Source organism: Anabrus simplex, chromosome 13 (assembly GCF_040414725.1).
Source record: "Anabrus simplex isolate iqAnaSimp1 chromosome 13, ASM4041472v1, whole genome shotgun sequence".
Classification (NCBI taxonomy): Eukaryota; Metazoa; Arthropoda; class Insecta; order Orthoptera; family Tettigoniidae; genus Anabrus; species Anabrus simplex.
The window spans coordinates 99,259,991-99,270,041 of record NC_090277.1 but is presented as its reverse complement, the minus strand read 5'-3'; the positions used below and the strand labels follow the sequence as shown (position 1 = coordinate 99,270,041).

Sequence of the window (10,051 nt, the reverse complement as noted above, 5' to 3'; positions counted from 1 at the left end):
TAAGTTGAATCGACTGATTTTGGATTTTTAAAAATTCCTCTAAAAGTTACTTTTATGTTGCACCGACACAGATAGGTCTTACGGCGACTATGGGGCAGGAAAGGGCTCTGAGTGGGAAGGAAACGACCGTGGCTTTAATTAAAGTATAGCCCCAGCATTTGCCTGGTGTGAAAATTGGAAACTATGGAAAACCATCTTTAGGGCTTCTGAGAGTGGGGTTCGAACCCACTGTCGGCCGAATACTGAATACTGGCCACACGTAAGCGACTACAGCTATCGAGCTCGGTGATATTGGATTTAAGATCCCAAAAATAAATAAACTGCATCATCATGCCAGAATAACATTAAATAATAAATAAACGCTAAGTGCATTTAACAATAATAAAACTCAAAACAAAGCAACTAAAAGTGAATTAATGTAACCAAAGCTTCCTCAACAAGCATAAAAAAGAAAGAACTTTCAGGTCAGATATCCCTACGACACTGGGTTTTAACTTTAGATGTAACACCATTAATTCTATTAGATTAAATAATGAATGTTATGGTAAATGATCTAGATGTCCTCATCAGGTACAAGAATAATGAAGGAAAAGCGATGACCTTCTACGGACCGAATTACAATGCAATTAAACAAAAAGTTTTATTGTTAAGGTTTGGATTTGTTTATTGTGCATGATTTTCGTCGAATCACATGAGCCGCGATGCCATTGCTGCAACTGAAAAAATCACAGGTGCTCCTACTTTGTTTATCATTCTAAACGTTCAGTGATAAAATAAAATAATAATGGGAAATCCTATACATTCATTATATACATTAACAGCCGTGTGGATAACCTATACTAACACCTCAATAAAAATATAAACATGTAAATGAAACTTAAGTATCCGGGGCGGATAACCGCACTTGTCACCGAATCCATGCTATGGTGTGCCGATGATATGTCACTCACCTGCTGTTCACGATTTTGTGGGAGATAATCAGCCCACAACCCCATAGTACCATGAAAACCTTTTCCCATGATAATATCATCTACACGAGCATCCCTCAGGTCCAACGAAAACTATAATCACCACCATGCTCCGTGGAAACAACAAACAACAAAACCCAATATCAACAAGACTATTCTAACCTAACGCCTAACACTCCCAGGTCTAATATCACCAATTTCAAACAAACTCTCAATTTTGGAATAATAAGCCATTTAAATCTTTAAGTAATTCTATGCTTCTAGCCTTTGTAAAAGAAACTTACTCCAGTGCATGAACCACCGAGTCACCCTATGTTAACACTACATGTGGTGCGTGTCACATTACTGGCTGCTTTGAGCCTCCCATATACCTGCTAGCAGTCATATATACAAAACTTTCCGAAACGATATCTCTACATTTACAAAATATCATTTAAACCAGTGTGGAATAACAGCCCAAAATGTCTCATTCTTACATGACAAGAGGTTAACACATATCTCACACGACAGTACTCTTTCTCAGATCATGAATATTCTGGAGACATTGCATTATAAATTTATTGATCTACTAAATGTCGTGACAATTCCACACAAATAGAGGAAACGGAAATCGTGGAAAATTGTCTTCCTGAGCGATATAAAAAAAGTATTCCCAGAATACAACATCATGTTTGGGACAACATTGCCTACTTCAGGACAACAAATATCTCAACCTTCCTTATCTCAGCACAACGAATACCTTAAAAACTGCATGGTCAATTCCCTTGTTTCCAAGACGAATACAACAACACAACAATAACTACGACATTCCTGTTTCTTTCTATGCAACATTATACACACTTCAGGTGATCTTTGACCATGACCAGCTTCACTGTATCTGTACCAGTGACATTAACGTTTAGAAATGAATTTATCCCTTCAGTTTTAAATGAAATGAAAATCTCAAGTACCATCTTTCCCTTTGTTAACAATAAAATAGGAATAACTGTTAGAGGTCCCAAATCGACTTCTCTAACATTGGAGATATGATGTTTTATAATATTCAACAGGTCTCCCCAATCTACATTTAATCACAGTGACATTTCCCTAACAAAACCTGCATTACTTAACACGCACAAAACGCAATTATCCACACATTTTAATATAATTCTCATCTCAGACGACTACCTTACAACAACAAAAGATCTACACATGAATATATGTGGAATCTCATTGCGTTGTGAATGCTTAGGATGACAAAAAGCACATGTCTCTATTTTGAAACTACAACATGGTAGGTGCAGGTACTTGAAGATCAGTGACCCCTGATATTGTGGTCCATCTTGCTAGCTTTAATATTACTTATCCCCTCATTTGGACTATAGGTGAGACATCAAATTTATACACTTGGCTTTCAACCTCAGCCATTTAATTCTAGATCTAACAGAGTATCTGAAATAAAATAAGAGATTCTCATGAAAGGCTTTGGTGAAACCTTATTGTCGCACACAAAATTGTACGTCTACCGCTGGTTCATGCTCGCACTAAAATGTGAAATTTTACAATATGCGATATATGGTTGCCTTGCTAAGCTGAAGCGAAAAAACTGTTAGCGTCTTTGTAGACTTGAAAAGAACTTGGAAAAATGTACTGTTCTCAACAATACACGACACTAGTTTAAATAATTGATAATACTTTGTAACCTAGGCCAGAGCTAATCTTGCTGGACGTTAAGCTTGTTGATGGTGCAATACCATAAATTGGTGGAGCAAGGCAGATCACAACCGATCTCTATGATTTGGATTTGTGTGTCTTGGGCCCCGCTGCGGTGGTGGGAAGTTGGTAATTGCAAATCGCGCCAAGGAAATTACCCACAATTCTTATCAATTTAATAAATATAATTTAATTAACTTCTTCATAACCAGGATGACATCTTGAAATATCCCAATTTTCCAGGGGAATTTATACATGGCCTTCCTTTCCTCCTAAAGGTTTAATTACGTCGGGTATTAATTCCACTGGCACACTTTCTTTTGAAACCCTCATATCAATCTGCACTCACACACCTCCTCAGCATGTGTACAGGCTTACTTATATAATTTAGCATCAAATTAAAGAGCAAAAGTGTCCAGAAAACTGTAAAATTTTCCTTCATCTCAAGAATCCCTCCAGGTGGTCTAACTATGCCACAAGGGCTTAACTGCAAGATAGGGCACTTTCGGGTTAATTTTTGCCTACTATTTTCTAACAGTGCAGACTGGATTACCCAGAATTCGTTTCACCGTGTGAATTATTCCTGGGGATTTGGCGCGACTTTCGAATCCTCAAGATGAAGGTTTCATTACATTCCACCTGAGATCCAATAAGGAACTGTATGAGAGAACAGAGAAAACTACCACCACAATCAGAAAGAGGAAGCTGACCTTCTAAGGACACCTAAAGAGAATGAACGCGGATAGATGAGTGTATAGAATACTCGCACTTCAGGAAAAATTGAAAACTTATCTCCATTAGATTAAAGAAGTGCACAAATATCTAAAGGAAGGAGACATAAGCCCCAAGGAGGAAGAAATTTGTGGATTTGAAAGAGAATCCTGAGAGACAACTTGCTAAACTATGCAACATCTCAGTGGAAGAGCGGCGAAGAGACGCCTGGGATTGAAGACCCTTTGGCTACGAAGTAAAGAGAAAAGAAAACTAGCAGGTAGCTTACGTAGCTGTAGCCTGCAGCTGGTTTTATCAGTATATTAATAATAATATTCTATGGCCTCAGTTACCATGGTGCAGATCTGAAGTGCCATCTTGGCAACCTGCCTACCAGTTTTGGTATTCCAATTGTGCTATCTAGCAAAGAAAGCAGAATTCTTCTGGGACAGAAACTATGGTTGAGTTACAGGTAGATTCATTTTGTTGGGTGACACGGTGTGCCATCTGAGGTTTTTAACATGTTAACAACAATAAGATGGGGAAGGAAGGGGAGAAGCTGTGGAAGACAGGTGGGCTAATTTAAGGGAAAGAGGTCTAAGGGTTTTCCTCAGGGAGTGGGCCAAGGAGATGTATTGGCGAGGAATCAATATGAGTCACTGCAGGTAGATCAGAAGAGGGAAGTTATTATTTATTTATTTATTTATTTATTTATTTATTTATTTATTTATTTATTTATCGTATGGCTTTTATTGCTGGGAGTGTCCGGGGACATGTTCGGCTCGCCTGGAGCATGCCTTTTTATTTGATGCTCACAGGCAACCTGCGCATTTGGATGTGGGATGATGATAAGGTAGCAAGAAGGTGAAACCCAGTGTCGGCAAGTAGCCTACACGTGTGGAATAACACCAAGGGGTCTGCTCAAGGCCTAATGTCCTCATCCGATGGACGAATCACCGTCAACAGTGTTATATGCCCTCACTCCATATGAGCACTACGGAGATGTTTTTGGAATTTAATCCAGGCTATTGGCATGCGATCTAGTGATTAGAAATTGTATATCACCACCTCTCCTACTCTGCCGGCCAACATTCTGATGGTGAAATTTTTTTCAACCAACGGCACTCGAACCAGCTAACCATGGTGTCAGACCCTAGACTGTAACATCTTAACAATCATGGCCACCAGGCAGGCTAGCAGAGGGAAGTGTTGCAGAGGAGTGACAGAGCAAGAGCAGAGATAAATTTAAATGTAGAATATTGGATAGGAAAAGGGAAGTGGAACAAGATAGAAGGGATGAAGATGTAGGTCTTACAGGCATCAGGGAAGTTAAGTCGAGACTAAGAAAGGAGGGTGGGGTTAAGGCTCTGGTCATGGGTGACTCATTTATTAGGTATGTAGGCAAAGTGTGTGGAGGAAAGGGAACCAGGGTAGAGTGTTATCCTGGAATTAGATGAAGGCAGATGTTAAGGAAATTAGAAGGAATGGAGGAGGGTAAGGAGAAGGTAGTAATTTTCCATGCAAGTACCAATAGTGTAAGACAATCAGGAATAGATACATAGTTAGGGATGTGTGGGATCTGATTATGGCAGCACAGAAAGTGTTAAGGAAGCAAATATTCTTGTGCCGTGTGCTGCGAGTATTTGTTTATGGCATTTGGCCTACTTCAAGAAAATTCAAGATCATCAAAAATTTCAGTTAATTTTAATCATCAAAACTTGTGGGACACCCAATACCGCATGTGTCTAATATTTGTGAGACTTGCTTAAGTTGCACTAGAAACAAACTTCTAGAAGTTACCAAGGACTAAACGACCAGCAGATATTAAAATATTTAAAGTGATTGGTTTAGACTATCGATAGGTAAACTTCTGGACGTTCACTGGTTATTTTTCCTACTGTGCTGTTTCCTGTTTCACAATCTAGTGCGTGCTACCTTCGAGAAGTGCATCGTAAGGTAGCTTCATTCTATGTTCAGAATTATGTAGATCAGACATGCTGTCCGGAAACTCTGGCTTTTCTTGGGGTAAGCAAATCTTAAATTCCCTAATTTAACTTAATTTTAAATCTTAATTTATCACAGGAGTTTACCCATCAGTTTTATTAACCTGAATTGAAAGAATTTTATGATGTAATACGTGTTTTACAACCATCCTCCTTTTGCACAACCTTTAATTAAATGTCCACTAGACTTGACCACATTAATGCAGTTTTAGCTCCTTGTAAATTCTTTTTCAGTGATCTGTATTTTCTATAGTGAAGCTTGTTTCTTTACTTCTTCTTTTAGTATTTTTTTTTTTCTGATGATGTAACTATCATATTTCAACTTCTAATCGATTGATTACAACCTCATTTAACCCGCAAAGGGGTTACGTGCTGAGTGTAATGTCAGGATTCGCGTATGGTCGTTTTGACCGGAAATCAATAAAATACCAAGCACTTACTTGATAGCCTATTTATTGTGTCAATTACATAAGCTAATGCTATTTAAACACAGACAAACACTTTTTTTTTAACATAATTATAATAATGAGATTGCCTTTTGCTGATGAAATTGAAAATAAAAATTCAAGTTCTGTTTATGGAAAATGCTTTTAAGATAATGTTTAATTTCATTAAACACACATCTAGTCAATGCTCCTTCTCCCTCTACTCAACAATGACTGATAGCAGTGCACTTTCTGCATTATAAATAAGTCTACGCCATGAGCCGCGTATGGTTGAATAGAACGGAGACAGGTAACATGAGGAGTCGCGTGCGAACGAAACGACCGGATAGCCATCTTGTCACTCACTGAAGGAGTGGAGAGCGATAACAGTGGTGTGACAGAAGTGTGGACAAGTTCAGTGAAAGGTAGTGAGGGGTAGGAAGTATAATAAACAGTGTTCGCAGAAGGATTGATCAAAATATACAGAAATGGTTGAAACGACTGGACGCGACCCTTCACGGATATCAATCCACTCTGCTTAGTGGAATAGATCATTATCATATCTTAATGGCTATGTTTATGTTCATCACTTGTTACAGTATGTTTAAATCATATCAAGGCTATATAAGTGTTCTTTATTTCCTTTTGATTTGTTTAAAATAATAATAATAATAAATAGGTGTTAATTAAACTAACTTTTGTTTCAATTCAGTTCACCTAAGTCCTTCATTTCACATCTTGTAGGGTTCATTCTGCTTTCCACATCCTGGCCTTTAGTTGTCGTTTTGATTTTACCTTATTTTATCTGATGATTGTTTTAACTGGTCTGAAATTTTATAAGTAATAATTTTCCATGTTTTAAATTTAATGTTTGTTGTTGGTGTTTAAGGTTACAATTGTTATCAGTGGGATACTGTGTAGGAGGGATACTGACAGCAGGTTGACTGGGGATTTAAATGAGGCTATAGAATGAATATGTAGGAAATTGGGATTCTGATTTGTAGATCCTAATGGGTGGGAAAGAGGGAGAGATCTATGCTCTGATGGCCTTCATTGAAATGCAATGGTACATATAAGTTAGGGTGTTTGTTTAGAAGAGCTAGAGGGAGGTACCCTACCGCTCATTAATTTCAATACCGCCTAATAGTTTACATCTAATTCCCTGTAGATACAGTATAATACCATGGTTGTACTTGAGTAAGCAAAGGAATAGTACAACACTCGTAAACATGTCAGGTTTATGTGTTTGTGTACGAAACAATACATACCTGACCTAGTATGTTTGTTTACGTAGATGATGACTGAAAGCCTATTCGATGCACTTCTATTATTCACTGTAGTGTTGTGATGTCTGCAGTGTACTTCAAGTATTGCTAAGGTACATACTATTTGGTTCCTGCATTTCAGTTCCTTAGTGAGAGTTGACAGTGTGCACACTGAGCGAGTTGGCCGTGCGGTAATGGGCGCACAGCTGTGAGCTTGCATCCGGGAGATAGTGGGTTCGAACCCCACTGTTGGCAGCCCTGAAGATGGTTTTCCGTGGTTACACACCAGGCAAATGGTGGGGCCGTAACTTAAGACACGGCTACTTCCTTCCCACTCCTAGACCTTTCCTATCCCATCATCACCATAAGACCTATCTGTGTCAGTACGATGTAAAGCCAATTGTAAAAATAAAAAGACAGTGTGCACATCATTATTATGGCTCCAAGAGTGAAGATATCCATAGAAAAAAGTGCTGTAATTGTAGCACTCAGACAAGCAGGTTTATCAATTCACCAAATTGCAAAACAACGTAGCGTGTCTAAAGGGGGAGTGCAACACACTCTTCACCGCCAGACAACAACAGGTAGCAATAAGGTCAGACCATGACCAGGACAGTCTCGTTCAAGAACTAAAAGTGATGATAAATTCAGCAGAATTACTAGTAAGAGAAATAGGTTCAAAACAGCACCACAAATTCGTGCAAAATTGGTAGAAATGAACGGGAAACAAATATCTATTGCAATAATAAAAAGGTGTCTGATTGAAGCTGTCTTAAAAGGAAGTGTGGCAGCAAGAAAACCCCCTTCTGAAGCCCATAAATAAAAAGAAGAGACTTGAATGGGCTAGAAAACATCGTAAGTGGACACATGAAGTGTGGAAGAAAGTGTTATTCACAGATGAATCTAAGTTCATGATTTTTGGAACCAGAAGGAGGATATTTGTTTCTGATAAGAAGAGGAAAAGGTGGCCCTGCAGTGCGTTCTACCTACAGTTAAACATGGTGGGGGCTCTATTAAGGTTTGGGGGTGTTTTGCAGGAGATAGAGTTGGAGACATTGTAAAAATAGAAGATGAAGGATGTATGGATCACTGCATACTTCAGAATCATACAATGCCATGTGGATTGTGCTTAATACAGAAAGAGTTCACCTTACAACAGGATCATGACCCAAAACATTGGTCAGCGTTCTGTAAGAAGTACATTGCATCAAAGGAAAAACAGAAAGTACTGAAAGATATGGTCTGACCATCCCAAAGCTCGGATTGTAATCCCATTGAAATGGTCTGGGATGAAGTGGACAGATGTATTAGGGAAGTTCATATATCCAGCAAGAAACATCTCTGGAACATTGTTAAGTATTTGTGGAATCATATAGACTCAAAATACCTACATGAACTGATTGAATGCATGACTCGAATATGTGAGGCAGTCATTAAATCCAAGGGAGGATATTTTGCTAAAAGTAAAATATAATTATTCTCTTTGTATTATATATGTTTAAGTTTATATAATATTTTTGGAGAAATGAATTTTATTTTGTGTTTGTGTCTGAAATACCAGATAGCAGTCATGGTGTATTGAAATTAATGAGCCGTAGGTATAGTAAGGAAAACGAAGTAGACTAGGGAGTTGTGATGACAGTATAGGAAGCATGAAGTCAAGTAAGGGATGACATAAAATTGTTAGTGTGAAACTGTAGAAGTATTGCAAAGGAAGGAGTAGAATTAAGTAACTTAATAGAGAAATATTTACCAGATTAAATTTTTTTTTTTTTTTTTTTTTTTTTTTTTTTTTTTTTTTACATAATTACACACCCATTGGAGCACATTAATCAATCATATACATTAAAGTCTAGTAGTATTAAATAGAGTCAGCTTCTTCCGCTCCCGAAACTCCTTCATCCTGTCAGACCTGGCTGCCCTTTGGTTGCCTGTAATGGTGTACTTTCTTCGTTCAAATGTTATGAGTTTGAATTGTAAGTGTTTATTCCTTAGAATCATCTTTTCTTCTCTGCCTTCAGTTTAGAGTATTGGTAAATTTAATTGTAATAGGATATGAATCATGGCTAAGAAGTGATATGATTGCAGAAATTTCCTCACGGAACTGGAGTGTTTATCATAGAAACAGGTTAGGAATGACAGGAGGGGAAGTATTCATACTGGCGAAAGAAGAATTTGTAAGCTATGAAAAAGGTAAGGATGGTTATCATGAAATTCTAGGTGTATGACTTATATCTAAAGGTAACAGGCAGCTTGGTGTTTTTGCGGGGTGTACAGACCTGGCAAGGCTGGCGCTGACACTTTTGCAGAATTATTTGATAAGATTATTGTCTGTGTAGGGAACGACACAGAAAAGAATGTTATTGTAACGTGTAATCAGAACTTACCAAATGTTAACTAGGAAGGGAATGTGAATGACAGGAAGGTCATTATGGCCGATAGTCACACAGACCATGTTTGCTTTTAATTTTTGCGAAAAATGTCATATCTGTAAGTTTTAGGCTCCACACTTACATGGTTAAATAAAAGAATTACCAGTAAGTTAAAACTTCAAAAATGTAACTGAAATAAGTACTGTGTTTACAGTACAGCACAGTACAGTATTTGTAGAGTAGGACTGTGAGGAATTTCATTGGCTTTCACTTGAAGAATAGGTCCATTGATCACATTATTTGTTCTTTGCTGCTTATATCAATCAATCAATCACTACTGATCTGCATTTAGGGCAGTCGCCCAGGTGGCAGATTCCCTATCTGTTGTTTTCCTAGCCTTTTCTTAAATGATTGCAAAGAAATTGGAAATTTATTGAACATCTCCCTTGGTAAGTTATTCCAATCCCTAAAGTAAAGATTCTTCAATATCTTTGTGTTCAGATGATGCGGCTTGCTTCATTTTAAAAGATTTTAATGGAAAAGAGACTTATTTTCTCTATGTTCTTCCGAACTGTAGAAATTGTTCATTGTGATATACCCAATTCCTTTGCAATG

At 37.7% G+C, this 10,051-nt stretch overlaps 1 protein-coding gene across 1 annotated transcript in view; it reads left to right on the top strand.

The window, feature by feature from the left end:
* Positions 1-9,225: 9,225 nt before the first annotated feature.
* LOC136885118 (uncharacterized) overlaps positions 9,226-10,051 on the top strand; it is a 35,796-nt gene continuing 34,970 nt past the window's right edge. The window contains exon 1 of the mRNA XM_068229965.1: positions 9,226-9,257. Within this exon, the coding sequence (XP_068086066.1) occupies positions 9,249-9,257 (9 nt within the window). The 5' untranslated portion in view covers positions 9,226-9,248. The remainder of the gene's footprint in view (positions 9,258-10,051) is intronic.